Below are 22,627 nucleotides of genomic sequence, written 5' to 3'. Positions count from 1 at the left end.
CCCTCAGTTGTTGTTGGAAAAACTTGACAATGAGACCCCCTATATCGTTCCAACACTACAGGGCAAGTGAAAAAACCCAACATGCCATATTGTAAAATCTTATGATTTTTCAGAGCCTGATGCAAAATTTTTAATGCTTGAGGTTGGCGCTGTTGCTCTGCCGCGGGAGTTGGGCTGAAGGGGAACAAGTGCAGCGGGAGTTAATTAGAGGCAGGCGCATGCAGCACAAATAGGCCGCAGAGCAGCCATGCAATATGCCAAGACTCTGTCCACTACAAGGCGCATCCCTGAAGAGCGCTGGTCTCAGGAGGACTAACACCTTCCCCCTCCCCTCCCGGCGCGTCTTGTCTATCCTCTCCGTGCGTTTCTATGGTATGCTGGAGGGAGAGGGGGCGCATGCGTACTGTCTCCCTGTGCCGGCCGGCTCCACATTGAGGAAGGGCGAGCAGAGGGACCATTGAAAGATGGAAGCGGCGGCTAGAGAAGAGCTAGGTACAGCGTGCTCCGTTGGCTGGCGATGGCGGTGAAACTGAGGCGGGGCGGGATGGGCAGCGGCTTGCTGTGTGGCGGGAGTGGAGGGCACAAGGGGGCTGAGGAGATTTGACTCCCCCCCGCACTTGGGGAGAATGGTTTGCTCCGCCGGGAACGCATCTGCAGGGCGGGATAAACCATCCCACGAGGCGGGGGGAGAGACGGGTGGAACCACTGCAACCCCTTCCTCTTGATAACTCCTGCGGAGTCCCCGTCCCGCCTCAGCCTCCCGCGGGGGGCGGGCGCCTCCTGCCCGGGGGCGGCGCGGCGCGGCGCGGCGCTAGGTGTGCGGGGCCCTGCCACTGTCCCGGGAGGCCCGCGGTGGCGGGGCGAAGGGCGGGGGGGTCCCGCTAGCGGGCGAGGCGCGGGAGCCCCCTGCCGTGTGGCCCGGGCGCCTCTGCGCGCCAGCTGCCGTGTGTGACTGGGGGAGGTGGCGACGGTACCCGCCCCCCGCCCCGCTTGCTGCCTCCCCCCCCAGAGCCGGGCGAGGCTGGATGGTTGGCGCGGGGGCTCGGGGGGCTGCGCCCAAGGGAGGGGAGAGTGACCTGCTGGGCACCGAGCTTTGGGCGGGGGACACTGAGCCGCAGATTGAGGAGTAGCCGTTTGGGGTGCACCGGGGCGCTGCCCCCGGCGCAGTGTGCGCCCAGCTCTAGGCGGTGGGGAGGTTGGGAAACCGGGCACAGCACAGAACTGCTCTAACTTCCACTCCGAGTCCAGCCTCTGGGTAACGCTTCTGCCTGTACAGCGAGGTTGTTCCGTGGCTGCTTCTGATCATTGTGACACCTGCTGTTTCCACAGCTCGCTAAAGCTTTTGGCTGAAGTTTTCAAACTTAAATGTCCAAAGCAAGGCATCTAAATCCGTGATTAGGCACCTAAAACTTGACTTCGAGAGGTGTGAATAGTCAACACCTCTAAATAGCATGTCACTAAACTCATTTAAGTAACTAATTTTTGACAGCTAAATGTGAAGATGTCCAAAAACATTAATTCACTATGACTGATTTGTTGTAAATTACAAAAAGGGGGGTGGGGGAAATCCCCATATATGCCTGGCTTTTAAGATGTGATAATCTGAGGAAGGTTAAAATGGACTGATATTTTTGTTCTTAGATGTCATGTGAAAAACACAGACTAAAACAATGTATGAGTGGAATTCTTTAAAACTAATCTCAGTTTATGGTTAAATGATCAGAACAAAAAGCCTTTTAATTGTTCAAATACTGAATTTAGGCATCTAAGGTATTCTGGAGAAACACTCTCCATTATGATGAATAGGACTCACCACTCTTTGCTATTGAAAGTGTTTTATTGTGGATTTTTTTTTTAACATATAACACTTTTACTGACGCATAGCTTCAGGATCCTTACATTATCGTTCATTCTTTGCCTCTGCCTTCCAAAAGTATGTCATTAGATTTTTCTCTCCCTGATTATATTGTTTTCATTTATAATTGTAAAAATAGTATTTGATCTTGGATTTGGCACCATTGGAGAAAAAAAGAGAACTTCTTTTTAGGTGTAAAAATTTCTGCTTGGAAATAGTGACCATAATATAACTTTTAACATTCCTGTGGTGGGAAGAACACCTCAACAGCCCAACACTGTGTCATTTAATTTCAGAAAGGGTAACTATGCAAAAATAAGGAGGTTAGTTAAACAGAAATTAAAACAGTGTCTAGAGTGAAATCCCTGCAAACTACATGGACACTTTTCAAAGACACCATAATAGAGGCCCAACTTAAATGTATACCTCAAATTAAAAAACACAGTAAAAGAACTAAAAAAGAGCCACCATGGCTTAACAACCATGTAAAAGAAGCAGTGAGAGATAAAAAGGCATCTTTTAAAAAGTGGAAGCCAAATCCTAGCGGGGTAAATAGAAAGGAGCATAAACACTGCCAAATTAAGTGTGAAAATGTAATAAAAGCCAAAAAGGAGTTTGAAGAACAGCTAGCCAAAAACAAAAGGTAATAACAAATTGTTTTTTAAGCACATCAGAAGCAGGATGCCTGCTAAACAACCAGCGGGGCCCTTGGACAGTCAAGATACAGAAGAAGCACTTAAAGACGATAAAGTCATTGGGGAGAAACTAACTGCATTCTTTGCTTCAGTCTTCACGGCTGAGGATGTTAGGGAGATTCCCAAACCTGAGCTGTCCTTTGTAGGTGACAGAGCTGAGGAATTGTCACAGATTGAAGTGTCACTAGAGATGGTTTTGGAATTAATTGATAAACTCAACATTAACAAGTCACCGGGACCAGATGGCATTCACCCAAGAGTTCTGAAAGAACTCAAATGTGAAATTGTGGAACTATTAACTATATGGTTTGTAACCTGTCCTTTAAATCAGCTTCTGTACCCAATGATTGGAAGATAGCTAATGTAATGCCAATATTTAAAAAGGGCTCTATAGGTGATCCCAGCAATTACAGACCGGTAAGTCAAACATCAGTACCGGGCAAATTAGTTGAAACATTCGTTAAAAAAAATAAAATTGTCAGACACCTAGAAGAACATAAGTTGTTGGGCAAAAGTCAACATGGTTTCTGTAAAGGGAAAATCATATCTTACTAATCTATTAAAGAGTTTTTTTGAATGGGTCAACACATATGTGGACATGGGGGATCCAGTGGACATATTGTACTTAGATTTGCAGATAGTCTTTGACAAGGTCCCTCACCAAAGACTCTTATGTAAATTAAGTCATGCGATAAGAGGGACGATCCTTTCATGGACTGAGAACTGGTTAAAAGACTGGGAACAAAGGATAGGAATAAATGGTACATTTTCAGAATGGAGGGGGTAAATATGGTGTTCCTCAAGGGTCAGGCCTAGGACCAATCCTATTCAACTTATTCATAATGATCTGGAGAAAAGGGTGAACAGTAAGGTGGCAAAATTTGCAGATGATAGTTAACAGCTCAAGATAGTTAAGACCAAAGCAGACTGTGAAGAACTTCAAAAAGATCTCACAAAACTAAGTGATTGGGCAACAAAATGGCAGATGAAATTTAATGTGGATAAATGTAAAGTAATGCACGTTGGGGAAAAAAATAACCCCAACTATACATACAATATGATGGGGGCTAATTTAGCTACAACTAAGCAGGAAAGAGATCTTGGAGTCATAGTGGATAGTTCTCTGAAGACGTCTGTGCAGCGGCAGTCAAAAAAACAAACATGATCTTAGGAATCATTAAAAAAGGAATAGAGAATAAGATGGAGACTATATTATTGCCTTTATATAAATCGATGGTATGCCTACATCTTGAATACTACATAAAGGTGTGGTCTCCTTATCTCAAAAAAGATATACTGGCATTAGAAAAGGTTCAGAGAAGGGCAACTAAAATGATTAGGAGTTTGGAATGGGTCCCATATGAGGAGAGATTAAAGAGGCTAGGACTTTTCAGCTTGGACAAGAGGAGAGTAAGGGGGGATATGATAGAGGTATGTAAAATCATGAGTGGTGCGGAGAAAGTGAATAAGGAAAGTGAATAAGGAATAAGGGGCCATCAAATGAAATTAATAGGCAGCAGGTTTAAAACAAATAAAAGGAAGTTCTTCACACAACGTACAGTCAACTTGTGGAACTCCTTACCTGAGGAGGTTGTGAAGGCTAGGACTATAACAGCATTTAAAAGAGAACTAGATAAATCCATGGAGGTTAAGTCCATTAATGGCTATTAGCCAGGATGGGTAAGGAATGGTATCCCTAGCCTCTGTCAAAGGGGGGACATGGATGGTAGGAGAGAGATCACTTGATCATTACCTGTTAGGTCACTCCCTCTGGGGCACCTGACATTGGCCACTGTTGGTAGACAGGATACTGGGCTGGATGGACTTTTGGTCTGACCCAGTATGGCCATTCATATGTTATACTGTGCTTCTCTTTTAGGGTTAAGTTCCTTACTATCTGAATTCATCTTCTGTTACACCTGTTCTTGAAATTATGAAGTGTAATTCATCAGTCTCTGCCAGGCCCTTTTGCAAAAGGAATTCTGCAGAGTGATAGGCATTTTCTTACTTTAAAATGGGAATCTGATTGTTGCTTTTACAAACTATACATACTCAGGCACAATGTGGTGTCAGTTGGCATTAATGGCCAGAAAGGCTCTCATTGACTCTTCTGGGCTTTAGATCAAATACACTTGGCTTCTCTTCAAGTCCCTTATAGTGGATTTCCGGAACTGACCTTTGATGCTAGGCATTTTTACTCTCAGGTAACTCTTTCTTTTGATTTGACATTTGTCTCATCTATGCCATAAGTCTCATCTTTTGAAGCCTTTAAAAAGCTTTATGTGCTTATAACAACACATTGTTTCCATGTCACTCAGGTATTTGATTAAATACCCAGTTACAGTACAATTTGATGTGCTGCAGAGTATCATGGCATGAGGGCAATAGAGTTAACTGATGTCATGAAAGTTGGTATGTCATAAGTTAAACTGGAAGTTCATGTCCTTTGTGTGTAGGTTTAAAAGATTATATATACATACTGGCTAACAACGTGTACGTATGTGTGCCCACGTCTTTATGTGAAATATTTGTGTGCACGCGTTATTTATCTGTACTCAGCTAAGCTAAGCTAAAATTCTATGTATTGTCAGCAGGTCTCTTTTTAAAGCACCAATCTTAAAGGGGCATGTAGTCAAAAATTCAGAGAGAGCTCCTAATCATTTTAAATGAAATGAAGAATAGTTCTTACTAGACTTAGTGGTAGCCAATCTTACAAACACTTCTCTTCAAACTTCAGTATAAACAGAGAAGAGCAGTAGAAATTTAGACCTGTTATATTACTGTGGCAGACAAGCAAGTCACAAGCCATGATTTACTTGGATGTAATATTACATATCTTTAAGCATAGCTTTTATTAAATTTAGCTCTGTATAGAGCTGTTACTCTTCCTTTGCAACCTGAACTGTAAACAAATTCAACAAGTCTGCCTTGTGCTTTTGGTTAATTTGCCTAACCAGTTGGATGACCTGCCTCCAGGTATGTTGAGTAACATGGGAAAGTTAGACCCAGAACTGAGGGTTTTATGCAGCTTTATAGTAAGATGTACGTTGGAAGATTGAAGGGATGTATGGGTTTTAGTCTATTTCCTGTATAAAGATGGGTGAAAGAGAAGAAGTGTAAAAATCTCCAAAGGAAAGAGAACAAAACCTCAGACACGTAATACATTAATAGAAAATGTGTAGGGTTTTAGGAACACGTGACTTTGAATGGAAATTGTGACATTGTAACAAACTAGTTGCCTCCAAGCTATAACTGTGAAGTCCTGTCATTGTACATCCTGGCTGCTTGGAATTTCATGGTAATAGCAGGAATAGATTTAAAGCTCCTGCTCTCTGCTAAAGGAGAATCTCTCTTTTATCTGTCAACAGTATAAGAGGTATGATATGCAACTGAGAAGTTCTGATTTTATTCAGTAAAATATAGTAGCATCTTATCTTTTCCATAGGGTATTGGTTTTGCATAGATATGTGAACTTATAGATCCATGATGATAACATGGTAGTTGTAATAGTATTAGTTTAGTTGCTCCAAAGTCCAATGGATAGTGTGAAAGAGCACACAGCATGATTAAAAAATTGAGTGGTTGGATAGTTAATTATTGTTTAAAAATAGGAAAATGGAGGAAATATTTATCATATAATGGACACAGTGTCCAGTGTTGACAGAAGCAAAGAGGCTCTGGAGGGTGAGGGGAGGAAAAACTTTTCTTCCATCCAAACGTATCAGACACCTACTCTACATAGAGGTTGATACAAAGCCACCAGGCAGGTCAGAGGTGCAAAATCCCTGGTAGAAATCCTTTATGTTCTCCTTTCCCTGCAGTTGAAGGTGGCAACAGGGCTGGCATTGAATCTGGACGTTGGTGGCAAAGCTCCCCCAACTTGTCTTTCCTATCTACTACTGGCTAACAGCTTTAAGCATCTTTCTTGTAGATGTAAGCAAAATTTTCAAGCCCTGAAATAAAGCTTACCTAAATTGCGGTTTGACTTATTGGAATTCTGGAGAGAGATGGATTGTATTAATTGTAAATGAATTCACATCCCTGGTAATAATGGCTAATAAATGCACTGCTGAGTTAGTTATTTATTACATATAATTTCAAACAGGAATTGGATATCCTGTATTATTATAATCCTGGGGATTATTTTGCTTTTTTGTTGGTTAAAGACACTTGGCCATTTACTTAGGTGCTTTTGAAAATCGCACTAGGTACCTATGTGTACCTTCAAAAATCGGCCTCTTGGTGATATATCACCATTTGCAAGTGTTGTAATCATTCAGAAAGACTTGGCTTGGTCTAGAGGACTACAGCAGTTGAGATAAAGGACATACATTTATGTAAAATCACGATTTTAATGTGGGTTTGTGGTGAAATACTTCATAAAAGAACAATAAAATCCTGACTCTGAATGGCTATGTAGTTTAACAATGAAAATGTTTTTGGTTTTGCTAATCCTTTGATATGTGACAGTTAGTGTTTGTGATCAAAACTGAGTACTTCCTGATCTATGTTCTGATCAGGTAGAATTGCCAACAATTATTATTCTTGGAGCACAACTTATTTTCTGTAATTATCTGTTCTTAGTAATTCTGAATGTTACTAAATCACACTTAATCTGAAATGCAGGGCAGGGTACTGTATAAATGCCTCTTTTTTCCAAGAAAGAAGAGGAAGGATAACCTGGAAATCAGGTCACTGCATCAGCAATTGATTTTTTTTATAAGTTGTGCTTAAAAATAGGCATCTTTATTGACCGGACATCTCAAGATTTAGCATTCTGGGAAGTGTAATTACCAATGCTTGGTGATAAAACAGATTACACTTTGTTACAGCAATTTTTAAACATTGAAGAATTTTCCTTTTTTATCAAAAAAGTTAAAGCATATATATCATTAGGGTAATTTAGAGTTGATGCAATTCCTTTTTTACTACCCATTTTGACAGGGGAAAGTGGGCCTTGGTTTGACAGCTTCCCCTCCTCCCCACCTTTTATCTCCAGCAGTTCAGGAGTGATCATTTTTATTTTTAAATTAAGTGAAGGTGAGTTTGATGTGAATTGTGGGATGATCTGTTAACCCTGGCTACAGCTAACCAAACCCCCAAAGCTCTGCCAGTGCACCTAAAGCATGTCCAGCAGCACCCCTGCTGACAGTGCCTTTCATGGTCACTTTATGGTGTTTATCAGTAATAATCTAGGCTGCAGGCCTGCAAGTGTGTAAATAACTTGATATATGTGATCATAAGAATGGCTGTACCGGGTCAGACCAACGGTTCATCTAGCCCAGTGTCCTGTCTTCTGACACTGGTCAATACCAGATGCTTTAGAGGGAATGAACAGAAAAGGGCAATTATCATGTGATCCATCCCCTGTCATTCTGTCACAGCATCTGGCAGTCTGAGGCTTAGGGACACTCAGAGCATGGGGTTGTATCCCTGACCATCTTGGCTAATAGCGATTGATAGAGCTATCCTCCATGAACTAATTTATTCTTTTTTGAACCAAGTTATACTTTTGGCCTTCACAACATCTCCTGGCAACGAGGTCTACAAGTTTACTGTGCATTGTATGAAGAAGTATTTCCTTATGTTTGTTTCAAATGTGCTGCCTATTAATGTTGTTGGGTGACTCCTGGTTCTTGTGTTATCTGAAGGGGTAAATAACACTTCTTTCTTCACTTTTTCCATAACATTCACGATTTAATAAATCTCTATCATATCCCTGTATCATATCATCTCTTTTCCAAGCTAACAGTCCCAGTCTTTTAAATCTCTCATATGGAAGCTGTTCCATACCTTGAATCATTTTTGTTGCTCTTCTCTACCTTTTCCCATTCTAATTTATTTTTTTTGAGATGGGATGACCAGAACTGAAGTGTGTATTGAAGGTGTGGGTGTGCCATAAATTTATATAGTGTCATTATGACGATACTGTCTTATTATCTATCCATTTCCTAATGGTTCCTTTTCTTTGGCTTTTTTGACTCCTGCTGCACATTGAGCTGATGTTTTCAGAGAACTCTCCACAATGACTCCCAAGATCTCTTTCTTGAGTGGTAACAGCAAATTTTAAACCATTTTGTATGTATAGTTGGGATTATATTTTCCAATGTGCATTACTTTGTATTGGGGTTACTTGCCAGCATAAAGTAACTCACATATGTATAATGTTTGCCAGATTGCAGACATACTTTTCATTTGCATAACACTCCTGAAGATCACAGTGTACTTTACAGGGGTTGGATTTTCACCATTTTTATAGATTAGGAAGTGTAACAGGGCCCTTTGCCTCTGCTCCACAAACTGCTCAGAGACCCTTCTGCTGGTCAAACACCTTATGCAGTTTATTTACAATTAGGGTTCCCACCACCATGCTATATACAGTTCTGTTCCAACAGTCCTAGGGAGCCCCCAGCTCCTGCACCAATCAGGGAAGAGCAACCTCTCTCCTCCCCTGCTGCCTGCTTTCCCCCCTTTCTGCTTCCTTTCTGTACCTGTTTGTATCCTCTGCCTAATAGCTTAATTAGCCTTCCAGCTGTCCTCCACCCACAAATTAGGCACAACTTTGTTTAACCAGCACCATTCTGAATTGTTTGATTGGAACTGCTGGACCATAACTCCCTGAAAAGAGAGAGTTTGAAGTGTGCCTTGGCCAGATGACAAAAACATTGTGATCTTAGGTTGCTGTCTCTGGGAGGTCCATCCGTGGATACCTGCAGCTGGGTGAATTATTCCTTGATGGGCCAAAGGGGATGCTGCAGAGGAAACCTGGTCAAACTGATGTTCTATTAATAGTCCTGAGATGGGATCATGTTGTACTGGTTGCTGCAAGCACACCCTGTCCTGTTTTTAAGGGTTACTGTGTGTGTGTGAGACAGTACGCTTACTTTCTTTGCTGGACAGAAAATCCCAGGCAAGATGACTCTAGTTGGACATGAGTCTGGATTGGTCCTGGCAGAGGAATTCCTTTTACACTGTGAGCAGCTGTGCTAAAAGGCCCTGTGTGTGCCCACGCGCACACAGAAAAATCTCTGGTACAGATCTATTGCGGATCTGTCATGTAAACAGAATGCAAGTGTTTATACCATCATTGGTTTTCTGGACTGTTTGGGGTTTTATTTTTTACCATCTTAATCATAAAGATTTTTATATAGTAATCCATATAAATTCTTTGCTTTTACCTGAATTAGAGTTTCTGGTTCCCAGTCATTTGCTCAGACTCACAGATCACGCCTCCATTTATAATCCAGTAATTAGATTAATGAAAATGCTGCTTTGCTGGCAAAGTAGGGCCAGACTGCACAATGGTAGAAAAGGGTGAAATCACCTACTGTTCTCTAATTATAGTATGGCCTCTGCCATTGCTACACCAGTAGAGGTGCAATTGTGGAAAATTACAGCTCTTATACTGGTTTTCCCACTGTGGGTTCAGTCAAAGAGAGTTCAAAGAGTCCATCTGAACATTATGAGGCTCTTTATTTAAAACAGTTGCGGAATTTGTGGCTTGCATCTGGGTAAATTTCTAGTGCAGGGCAGAGGACTGGAAGCAGGCTATCATGTCAGACAGAAGCTGTTGATAATAGGCCTCGAGCTTGGAACTTGGAATTGTTTCTGGTATTCTTGGCTGTGCTTTTTGCCTTCTTCCTTTAAGGCAAACAGGACTTGTGTACATAACAGGAATAAAATAGACTTGAAGGAATATTCTGAGGTTGTGCATCTGATCAGGATCTCTAACGTTCCCTTGTATTGTGATAGTTTGGTAGACAGAAAAATATTGCTAGAAGGTCACAAAATCACAATTTGTGATATAAATAATTACAAACAGATGTGTGCTTAACAAACACAAAGTTGTTAGGTCCAGTCTAATGGAGCTCTAAAAACATGTATAATGGAGGTTACATAAAGACTCCCCTTTTCTCTTTCTTTCTCTGAGTTTGGATAAACCTATCTTCAGTGGGTCAGTAAGCTAAATTCCCATATTTGCTCATTCTTTGCCTGAGCTAGCAGGTAAACATCTCCTGTGGGAGCTGCTGTGTTTTTTTTTTGTTTTGTTTTTTGTCTAAGGAGGTTCTGTGAAGGATTATCAGCCTGTGACAGCGTGATTGTATCTTTAGGAAACGCTTGCAGTCTTTTTCTTTTAGCTGTCCTGGAAAGAAGGCTTCTGGAGGAATTTCAAAGAGGGTTTCCTGCACCACATTGAGTTCTGAAGCCTTCATCCCACAATGTATGCCATAGGCTGGCTTACAATGAAATGACTTATGAGACGTTGTCTTGAAGTGCATTAAAGGCAGAACCTTGCTAATTCAGTGCTGGAAATGCACACATCTAACTTGCACGTGCACAAGTTGTCTCTTCTCATGTCTCACAGGAATGGAATAGTTGCTGCTGAAGTGAGGTTCTGTGTTACTAATGGTACATCTATACAGTTGCTTGTGCTTGAACTTGGGCACAAGTGTAACCCCCCTTGCATCTACACTGCAATTGCACTAACCCAGGACTTGGACCCAGGGTCCCAGGACTTTGTAGGGTTGTAGGTCCGAGCACAAGGTAAGCCGGGACCCAGGGTGTGGGCCCCGTTTCTTTGGAGTGTGGATGCAGCCCTGTATGATTTGGGTCCTGGTAGTCAGATGGAAGTATTCTACAATTCTGTGGGATGACTTCCTTAGTCTTCTTTATCCCAACAATCTGTAATCCATTCTATTGAAAATAGAAGCCCCCTCCCCCCCCCAGCCCGGTGAATGGCAGCAGTTCAGGTCAGCTTTTAACCCATTCTCTTCTGATCACTGATCTGCAACCACACTATCAGAGAGCCTCCTGGGTTTGCAGTGGAGAGTGAACTGATCAAGTTTTTTGCAAAGTGAGCTGCTTCACGGGATCACAGCAAAATTTTAGTGAATCTCTGGTGCAAAGCCAGGAAAACTGCAGACTTCAGCAAAAACACAAGGAATGACTATGTGAGCCAGCAGCTAGCTAAAAAGCTGGCAGCTCTGCAGATTTTCTGGGCAGGTGATTGGTGCAGGGAGCATATTAAGAGTACTGGAAGACCAGGGACAAGAAATACACCTCGAGCAATTTGTGAGATAACTTTCATTGGGTTCTGGTCTGTGTACTCTGCACGAAGCCAACTGTTCTTCATGACAGCCTGGTCAGCTGGGATGGTACCCTGTTGGTCCCTGAATCGAGCATGGAGACTGCTGGGAGACAGCAGCAGTTTCCTAGTGAGGAGCAAGAAGTGACTCTCTTTCAGTGAAACCAATCCCAGAGGAGGCTCTGGATCTGGATCAACAGCACGTTCTCGTTCTCTACTTGGAAGAACTGTTCGATTTTCCCCACCCCACCCCAAGAAATATGCCGCTGCTGAGTCTGCAGCAAACCTGGTGGAGACAGAAGCCTTCTCAGAGTCCGGTAAGTGTGTGACTCAAATTTACAGTTTATTATTCTAGTAATGGGAGGATGTGATGGGCCCCCCGGGGTGCAACCTGGACTGTGGGACTGCTGAGCCCTCTGTCCTAACAACCTGGGCTGGCCCTCATGCTGTGATGCTGTCAAGTTACAAACCTCTGGCAGGTACTGCGCTTAGCCATCCACAGGCAGGGACACATCCAGCTGAGTTACGTGAATGATCTCTCAGCTACTCAAGAACAAACAATGGAGCGGCTCCAGCCAATTCCCCCCAGCTCCCCAGTCTTGCACCCCAGAATGTACCCTGTTAGACTGGTCAGAAGCCTGGCCCGTGTAAGTTCAGCATCACAGCGTGAGGACCAGCCCAGGCTGTTGGGACAGAAGGCTCAGCAGTCCCACAGTCCAGGTTGCACCCCGGGGACTCCGTCACAGCTATTTCTGCTCTAAGAAGCAATGCAAAAATGAGAAGCACTGGCTATCAGTGTGTGGCCACTAATGATGGATTGTATCACAACACTTTGGCATCCACCCTATCACCCACACCACAGAGGACACACACAGTGTTGCCACACATTTTATGAGGACAATATTCACCATCAAATTTTGCATTTTCAAATGATACCTTACAAGGCATTCCTTGTACAAAGATTATGACAATAATATATGGTGTGTGAATACAAGGTGTATTCCATCACAGACAGAAAAAGCCTTTTGCAGCAACGGCACTAAATTTCAATTAGTACAACATTTTTATGAAACAGAAAAAGGATATAACTTAAATTTACCATTGTCTCTTCCCTTCAGTAACTGCAATTAACCAGGCTGTGTCCAGAGACAGTATGAGGACTGAATCATCCCCATCACAAAGTGTTAGTTCACTTTAGAAAAGTTACATTTATGTCCTTGAGATTCCACAATAATTAATTCTGTGCTCCTCCACTGAGCAAATTTAGACAATAACCATCTGTTTCTGGTCCTATTTCAGGATTCTCAACCTATATTGCCTGCTGTTCTTCAGGAACTTGATCCCTATCCTAACACTCCTTCACTGACTGTTCCAAAAGGAAGTATTTCCACGAAGAAGTTATGATTGATGCTCTTGAGAGGGCAGACCAGGAGGTCCTATATCAGAAGAAAAGGGACAAAACGCCTGCAGCAATGTATGCGTTGACAGACAGGAGGAAAGTCTGAGGCTTGCCACCCAGGCGCGGGACAGGGTTTCAGTGGGGGAGCTGGCACTTGCAAAGGAGTTTCTGTTCCAGGAACTGTGGCTGAGGGTGTGTCTACACTATGAAATTACTCCGATTTTACAGAATTTGATTTTTGGCAACAGATTGTATAAAGTCGAGTGCATGCATCCACACTAAGCACATTAATTCGGCGGTGTGCGTCCATAGTGCCGAGGCTAGCGTCGACTTCCAGAGCGTTGCACTGTGGGTAGCTATCCCATAGTTCCCACAGTCTCCCCCGCACATTGGAATTCTGGGTTGAGATCCCAATGCCTGATGGGGCAAAAAAAACATTGTCGCGGGTGGTTCTGGGTACATGTTGTCAGGCCCCCCCTCCCTCCCTCCGTGAAAGCAACGGCAGACAATCGTTTCGCACCTTTTTTCCTTGGTTACCTGTGCAGACGCCATACCATGGCAAGCATGGAGCCTGCTCAGCTCACCCTCAGTGTATGTCTCCTGGGTGCTGGCAGACGTGGGACTGCATTCCTAAACAGCAGCAGCTCATTGCCTTTTGGCAGCAGACGGTGCATTATGCCATTGTCGTCGTACTCCTGGGTGTTCTTTTAGCCGACCTCAGTGAGGTCAGTCCGGGGCACCTGGGCAGACATGGGAGTGATTCAGCCAGGTCGTTCCCATCTTCTTCTGAGCACCCAGGAGATGACGATGGCTAGCAGTCTTACTGCACAGTCTGCTGCCAGCCTAAGATGTAAAAGATAGATGGAGTGGGTCAAAACAAGAAATAGACCAGATTTGTTTTGTATTCATTTGCTCCCCCCTCCCTCCGTCAAATCAACAGCTTTCTTGCAAAGGAAATAAAGTCACTATCATTTAAAAACCATGCATTCTTTATTAGATGATATAAAAATAGGGAGATAACTGACAAGGTAGCCTGGGTGGGGTATGGGAGGAGGGAAGGAAAAGGCCACTTCAAAACTTGTTGAATGCCAGCCTTCTGTTGCTTGGGCTGTCCACCGGGGTGGAGTGGTTGGGTCCCTGCAGCCTCTCTCCTCTCCCCCCTGTGTTCTTGGGCGTCTGGGTGAGGAGGCTATGGAACTTGGGAAGTGGGGAGGGCGGTTTAAACAGGGGCTGCAGCGGCACTCTGTGATCCTGCTGCCGTTCCTAAAGCTCCACCAGACGCCGGAGCATGTCCGTTTGATCCCGCAGTAGCCCCAGCATTGCATCCTGCCTCTGATCTTCTTGCTGCCTCCTCTCATCTCATTCGTCCCTCCTGTCCTCACGGTCGTTGGCCGCTTTCTGTACTGTGATACTGTGTCCTTCCACTCATTCAGATGAGCTCTTTCATTGCGGGTCGACTGCATGATCTCAGAGAACATTTAATTGTGCGTGCGTTTTTTTCACCACCTTATCTGAGATAGCCTTCGGGACGTAGGAGGGAGGCTTGAAAAATTTGCGGCTGTGGGAGGGGAAAAAAGGGAGAGAAGTTTGTCTTCAAGAATCTCTGCAACCTGCTTAAAACAACATTTAGGGTGAGAAATTACTACTTGTAGCCAGTTTCTATAGTGTATTATGCTTAGTTTGTGTTTGCTTTATTTGCTCAGTAATCTACTTCGATCTGTTTGCTCTCCCTTATAATCACTTAAAATCTGTTCTTTGTAGTTAATAAACTTAAATTTTTGTTTTCTATAAACCAGTATGCAATTCATAACTGGGGAGCAAAAAGCTGTGTGTATCTTCCTCCACACGGGGGCGATTTTCATGAGCTTATGCTGTATGGATTTCTGTGCAGTGCAAGACCATACAATTTTGGGTTTACACCCCAGATGGGGTGTGCACTTGAGTGCTGGGCAATCCCTGAGCTGATTCTTCCTAGGAGAGCTGACCTCAGTGTCTGTGTCCCTTTGCAGCTGGGTGTGGCCCTACCCGGGTGTGTTCTAGAGGAGGTTTGAGGGTCCCCCAGAGTAACAGTGGGGACAGCAGCACCATTTAGGACAGTCGTGATGGGAATAGTGTCCCAGTCTGTCCATGAATGTAGAGTCCTGTGTGGTGAAACACTGAGGTATTGTGAACTTTTCCAGTACAGCTCAAGGTGACTTTCATAAATCTGCCTCTGTGGTCCACTAGTGCTGGTGTAACAATGGAGTAATACCCTTCGTGGTTTCTGTACTTATGCTCCTTGAAATGGGCAACTGTGAGCGTACAACTCACAGAGCTCTCGAGTCCCACTAACCCTGGGTTTACATTGCAGGGTAGATGTACCCTAAAACTTACCATAATTGTATATGGCATAGAGAGCATTTACTGGTACATTACGAACATAAGAGTGGCTGTACCGGGTCAGACCAAAGGTCCATCTAGCCCAGTATCCTGTCTTCTGACAGTGGCCAATGCTAGGTGCCCCAGAGAGAATGAACAGAGCAGGTAATCAAGTGATCCATCCCCTGTCACTTATTTTCAGCCTCTAGCAAACAGAAGCTAGGGACACCATCCCTGCCCATCCTGGCTAATAGCCATTGATGGACCTATCGTCCATGAACTTACCTAGACTAAGAGATTAATGTCTTTTTTTCACCTTTGGCTGAGCTGCTGCACTACTCACCTATCCAGGCTGAAAAATAGCAGGGGAAGAAGTAGTTATTCCTTATCAATCTTTTTTTCTTCTCACACCAATACCTTCATGGTTTCTCCAGTGCTTACATTTTAATGCGGGAGAAGGTTCCTTAAAGAAAAATCTTCTAAGCCACTATGTTCTCCAAATCTTTCTTTAAAACTCACTTATTTTGCGATGAAGCCTGCAAAATACTTGACAATGGCTAAGCAACTGGTGTGCTGTTTCTTATTATATCATTCATAATTGTCTCACCGTTACCTTGTGCTGTCTTTGTCTGCATCCAACAGTTGTGTCTCATACTCTCTAATTAAATTGTAAGCTGTTTGGGGCTGGCCCTGTCTTCATTATGTGTATATACAATGCCTAATGAGGTCCTGACTGCAGATCAGGGCTTTCGAGTGCTACTGCAATATAAATTAATATTTGCTTAAGCTCAGTACCTCTGCAGGAGAGAGGCTCCCTCCTTGTTTTCTCCTGCTGAGCTCCCTCACCTCCTAAGGCTGAACTCCTTGTGAAGATTGGTAAGCACAAAGATGTAAAAAGGCAGCTGCCTTAGGCATATGATTTCAATGGCTCATGCATTGCATCTTGATCTGGAGTAACTGTATAGTAAATCTGTTTTTCCTTCCTTTTTTCTTTTTTTTTGGTTACAGAACATGAGTGAAGAGAAGACTGCAATATAGTTCATCTGCAGCATACTCATGGAGGATGTGGTTCTTTGTACCATAGAAGTTTTGTTCATAATGTAAACTAGATATTGTTCAACAGTTTATAAATAATGGCCATTTCATTTCTTTCCCAGAGCAGAAATGTTGTAACCCTGAGAAATTATACTACATAACCGATCATTCTGATTTTGCTGTCTTTGCTGAAGCAAAAGAACAGCTGTAATTTCTTTGGCTGTGGATGATGGAATATTGATAACTAGGAAAAATGGAAATCTGTGCTTCCCTCAAAATGTGTGCAAATCTCTAGTGGTTTTATCTAAAATTTCAAAATTGGTTTCTATTTAACCATATTATTATGTTTTACTTGCATGCATGAGTTTCCCCCCATCACTTTCCCCACATATAGTAAAAAAACTGAACTAGAACACTACAAGAAGGATGTGGAAAAATTGGAAAGAGTCCAGCGGAGGGCAACAAAAATGATTAGGGGGCTGGAGCACATGACTTATGAGGAGAGGCTGAGGGAACTGGGATTATTTAGTCTGCAGAAGAAGGGGGGGATTTGATAGCTGCTTTCAACTATCTGAAAGAGGGTTCTAAAGAGGATGGATCTAGACTGTTCTCAGTGGTGGTAGATTACCATTACTCCTTGTTCTGTCAAGTGTGGGAGGTTTACGTTGGATATTAGGAAAAACTTTTTCACTATGATGGTGGTGAAACACTGGAATGGGTTACCTAGGGAGGTGATGGAATCTCCTTCCTTAGAGGTTTTTAAGGTCAGGCTTGACAAAGCCCTGGCTGGGATGATTTAGTTGGGGATTGGTCCTGCTTTGCGCAGGGTGTTGGACTCCTGAGGTCCCTTCCAACTCTGATTCTATGATTCTTGTTCAAGAACTGGGTTCTGCTGTTGAAATCCTTTCTACATCTTTCTTCCTTGAACATCAATGGTATCTTGTGATGTTTTAGTTTGCTATAATAAATCTTTCTAAATTTTACTTCTTTAGTGTCAAAAATTCTGAACAACACTTTGATTAATTTCAGAGTGGTAGCCCGTGTTTGTCTGTATCAGCAAAAACAATGACTCCTTGTGGCACCTTAGAGACTAACAAATTTATTTCACAATAAGCTTTCGTGGGCTAGAACCCACTTCATCAGATGCATGGAGTGGAAAATACAGTAGCAGGTATATTTATACATAGTACATGAAAAGATGCGGGGGGTCAGTCTAACGAGACAATTCAATTAACAGTAGAATACCAAGGGAGGAAAAATCACTTTTGTAGTGCTAATGAGGGTGGCCCATTTCAAACAGTTGACAAGAAAGTGTGAGTAACAGTAGGGGGAAATTAGAATGGTAAAATTAGGTTTTGTAATGATTTATCCACTCCCAGTCTTTATTCAGGCCTTATTTGATGCTGTCCAGTTTGCAAATTAATTCCAGTTCTCCAGTTTCATGTTGGAGTCTGTTTTTGTAGTTTTTTTGTTGAAGAATTGCCACTTTTAAGTCTGTTATTGAGTGATCGGGGAGGTTGACGTGTTCTCCCACTGGTTTTTGAATGTTGTAATTCCCGATGTCTGATTTGTGTCCATTTATTCTTTTGCGTAGAGACTGTCTGATTTGGCCAATGTACATGGCAGAGGGGCATTGCTGGCACATGATGGCATATATCACATTGGTAAATGTGCAGGTGAATGAGCTCCTGATGGTGTGGCTGATATGGTTAGAGTGGATGAGTTACTTATTTACATACTTGTTACATTATTGCTTCCAGACTGGGCTGTTTATAATATGTTCTACTTAGGATAACAACCCCTGTCAGTCCACAACTTCTTCAGTAGGGTAGACTGTCCTAAACACAACTCAGAACTCCATCCTGGCTCTTAATCTCTTTCCAGGTGCAATTGAAAGAGTATACTTACGAAGTCCTGAATGGATAAGTTCAGGCCAATTTTGATGATTGCCTCTTTGCGCCCGACACTCTTATAGAAAGCTTCTTCTTTCTTTCACAATGGTTGAAAACAGGGTTGGGAGAAACTTGTGGCAGGCCCAGGTTGGCTCCTTTAAATAAGACTTCAGTGCAAGATTAGTTTCCCCTGGATTTTTTTCCAAGCGAGGATAAATTTATCCCACTAATTGCTGCGGGTGTTTTTGATTTGTGCTAATTGCTAGCTTAGCAACATTTCATTTTTATTTGTGGAATACACCCAGATAATCACAATGATGGTATCTATATAAATTACAAAACAAAGTAAAATCTCAATTCGGATAATCAGCTATGTCAAGCTGTCTGGTATGGCTTACAACTGAGCGTGCCAATCTCAGCTCAGACTGTCAGAAAACAAACTGGTGGTATATTCTGTAATTAGATTTCAAGCCAATAACAAATATGCTCTCCTGGATTATTATATTAGTTTTACCACAGAACTACAGACATTCCGCATAGGCTCTTCAGCCCCTCTTTACCACCCAGACGAGCTGAACTTTGTGATGAAAGGCTATTAAGACCAATAATATCCTCACATGTTACTTCCAACCCCAAAGGGTCAGTCACTTACCCCAGGTCAATGGATACTCTGGATCTCACACCAAAAACAATGTTGACAGCCAATTTCTCTAGTAAACTAACTAAAGGTTTATTAGCTAAGAAAAAGAAATGAGTTATTCAGAGGTTAAAGCAGGTAAATTACATTAACAGGTGAGTCAAAGTTTATAAATCTGAAGTGATAGCAGAGATGTGCTGATCCACTAGTTTTCTTAAGTTTCTCAGGGTTATCCAAACTAACTTTGGGGATCTCTGTCCATGTGCTTAGTATTCCACCCAGTCCAGAGATGTATGATCATTCCCTTAAATCAGTATTTATAGATCCTGATCACAGAAGACAATCTGAACAGTGTCTTCACCCATGTGGGTTTTGATGAGTAGCAACTGCAGATTGAGTTTATGAATTTCCATTGTTGAACACAACAATCCGTGCTTTGAAGTTAGCATTCTATTTCCTGGCTTTCACAAATAATTTACTTACAGTTATATACATAATGCAATTGCCTACAATTACATTATAATATGTAGGGCCCTCCCAAATTCACAGTGAATTTTGGTCAATTTCATGGTCATAGGATTTTTAAAATTGTAAATTTCAGGGTTTCAGATACTTACATCTGAAATTTCAGGGTGTTGTAACTGTGGGGGTCCTGACCCAAAAGGAGGCCTTGGGGGAAGGGGGGTTTTCTGCAAGATTATTGTAGGGGGATCGTGGTATTACCACCTTTACTTCTGCACTGCTGCTGGTGGCATTGCTGCCTTCAGAGCTGGGCAGCCAGAGAGCGGCAGCTGCTGGCTAGGAGCCCAGTTCCAAGGCAGTGCTGCTGCCAGCAGCAGTGTGGAAGTGAGGGTGTGGCATGGCATGGTATTGCCCACTTAATTCTGTACCACTGCCAGCAACAGCACAGAAGTAAGGGTGGCAATACCATGCCATGCACCCGTCTGTGCTGTTGCTTAGCATTGGTGCTACCTTCAGAGGTGGGCTTCCAGCCAGCAGCTGCGGAGCTTCCTGCAGCTGGGGGAGGTTCCTGAAAGTTGGTCTGACCTGCCCCTGGGAGCAGCCCCAGCAGGGGAAGAGGAAGACCTATCCCTCCCCAGCCCAGCCGGGACTAGCAGCTGGAGCCCGCACCCCAGCCTTGCTCCTTCCCGGCTCTGAGTCCAGCACTCAGCGGTTAAAGGGGCCTTGGGCGGGCTGGCTGTGTGTGTGTGTGTGTGTGTGTGTGTGTGTGTGTGAGACACCACTGCCCTCACCTGTAAGGCGAGCGCTGCCCCCCCTAAAAATGATGCCCTCACCTCATACAATACACACACTTTTATCTGGGGTTTTTTAATTACAGGGACATACATAATGCAATGCGATAGCAATCAACAGGTTTATAGATAAGTGAAGACAAGCCATTAACATTCCCTTTGAACTAAACTAACACATTCAACCTTCTAGACAGGATCACAAACTATGAAGTCAAGATGGCTGCCACATATACAAATGTTTAAAAAATGGCTTCTATTCAAGTGAGAATCTGTTGCTGAGAACTTCAGTTTAAATAAATCACTTTGAGGATGAGAATCTGAGCTATAAACTGTTCTTAAGCAGACATCAGTAACAGTTGTGATGAATGCAATTTGAGTTCCAGATGTTGAAGGCATGGAAAGGAGCCAGGGTTCCTGTGTCTTCTGCATTTGACTCCCTCTCTTCCTTCTGGTGACGCCTAGACTTTGTGGTCCCTAGATCATTACTCAGGCTCTTGGCCAATCCAAGACTTCCACTCATCCATGGGTGGGAGCGAGGATTTTTTTAAGTCAGATTGAGAAATGCCTCCCACCCCAACCTCTAAAAGGTGTTCTGCTGCTGCTTAGCTCCAAGATGGAGTTTAGGAGTCACCTGGGCAAGTCACATGTCCATGCATGACTCTCAGTTTTTACAGGTAGCATCCATTGTTTACATGCTACCTTGAACGTCCTCAAGTAGACTTCTTATGTGGATTGGAGCATTCCAAGATCCATTGTTCTTTGTGTTTTTTGATTAGGTACTTAATTTCAACATTCCTTTCTCGAGCAACTGACCAAATGCTCTACTAAGGTTGTTTAGAAATCAAGCCAGAACACAGCCAACATTCATAACGTTGAATACAAAAATGATATACGCATGCAAATAGTATTAATACATTCAGTAGATCATAACCTTTATGGAGATATGTTACATGGCATATGTAGCATAAAACACATTCTAAGCATATTTCCATAAAGCCTTATAGGCGGTACCATCAGAGGCACCACACAGAAATTTTTATGTAAGCTGGCAAATGGTAGTCAATGGTGGGAACGTTGTGAGAGCTGAGGAGATGGAGTGATGGAAATATAAGATAAGTAGGGATGGGTAGAGCTTTGAAAGTCATAACAGGAAGTTTGAATTTGTTGCAACAAAGGTGGGATTCAGAGAGGGGAATTATGTGATCAAAACTGGCAGGGAAGATTATTTTCAATGTAACATTTTGTGTAGACTAGAGTGAGGCAATGTGGGTTTCATGGGGAGAGGAAGATGTTGCAGTAGTTGAGGCTTTTGAGTGGACTTTCTTGAGGTGGTTAGCTCTGCTCATGCTAATGCAATCTAACTTCTCCAGTAAACTAAGTCAAGACTCCTCCACCCTGGACTCTTCTTCCTGTCTCTCCCATTGCAAGGTCTGCCATGTCATACCCCAGCACCAGCTCACCCCCAACATTTGCTTCCTCTGCTCTTGTACTGCAGAGTGTCTCTGATGGAAATCCTGTGACCAAGCTTACAGATTTTTTCTCTCCTCCTTTAGTTCTGTCATTTTCCTAGCTAAACAATTCTACATCGCCAATTTAATTGAATTACATGCTCGTGATCCCAGGCAGCTTTTCAGCACCTTTGACTCATTCTTCAAACCCTCTTCAACCCCTCCCCTCCTTCTACTTCCACTTTTTTTCCCCTCTGAATAGGAGCTCACTAATTTCTTCCAAGAGAAAACTGACAAAATAAAATGTGATCCTTTCTCCTCACCTTGGCTTGCCTTCTCTTCCCCTCCTATAACTCTCTCCTCCTTCTCCCTTGTGACAGACATGGAAGTTTCTCATTTGCTTATCTCCTTTTGCCTCTCCATGTGCCCCTGAGATCCCATCTTATCCCATCTCCTGATCTCTCTCAGGCCCACGCTCATTCTCTCCCATATTCTTTTTTTAATCTCTCATTTTCCCCTGGTTCTATCCCTTCACAATATAAGCATGCTTTAGCATCACCCATCTTAAAAAACCTTCCACCCGTGATCCGACTTACCTCTCCAACTATCACTCATGTCTCTTCTCTGTTTCATGTCTGTGCTCTTCGAATGCACTCTCTACAATTTCTGTCTGAAGTTCCTCTTTCAGTTCCATCCTAGACCCTCTACAGTCTGGCTTTCACCCCAGTGCTCAAATGAAACTGCTTCTACCAAAGCTTCTAATGACTTCTTCCTAGCCCAGCTCAGAATCAGTACTCCATTCTCCTCCTCCTTTACCTGTCAGTTGGCTTAGATACCATAGACCATACTGTTCTTCTTGAAATCTTAGAATCATAGAATCTCAGGGTTGGAAGGGACCTCAGGAGATCATCTAGTTCAACCCTGTGCTCAAAGCAGGACCAGTCCCCAACTAAATCATCCCAGCCAGGGC

General features: G+C 43.0%; 1 protein-coding gene and 1 long non-coding RNA gene across 3 annotated transcripts in view; both read left to right on the top strand.

The window, feature by feature from the left end:
• The first annotated feature begins 257 nt into the window (after positions 1-257).
• The window catches only part of SLC36A4 (solute carrier family 36 member 4), a 219,076-nt gene continuing 196,706 nt past the window's right edge, over positions 258-22,627 (top strand). The window contains exon 1 of one of the 2 annotated variants that reach the window (XM_039520288.1): positions 258-492. In XM_039520288.1, the coding sequence (XP_039376222.1) occupies positions 465-492 (28 nt within the window). In that variant the 5' untranslated portion in view covers positions 258-464. Of the gene's footprint in view, positions 493-695; positions 816-22,627 lie in introns of those variants that run through there. The other variant, XM_039520289.1, reaches the window with a different exon arrangement.
• On the top strand, positions 10,872-13,155 carry LOC120395670. The gene is made up of 3 exons (XR_005592737.1): positions 10,872-11,952; positions 12,754-12,818; positions 12,935-13,155. It is a non-coding gene; the product is annotated as an uncharacterized LOC120395670 (long non-coding RNA).

The sequence above is a fragment of the Mauremys reevesii genome, linkage group 1 (genome assembly GCF_016161935.1).
Source record: "Mauremys reevesii isolate NIE-2019 linkage group 1, ASM1616193v1, whole genome shotgun sequence".
Classification (NCBI taxonomy): Eukaryota; Metazoa; Chordata; order Testudines; family Geoemydidae; genus Mauremys; species Mauremys reevesii.
This window is presented reverse-complemented; position numbering and strand designations above follow the sequence as displayed.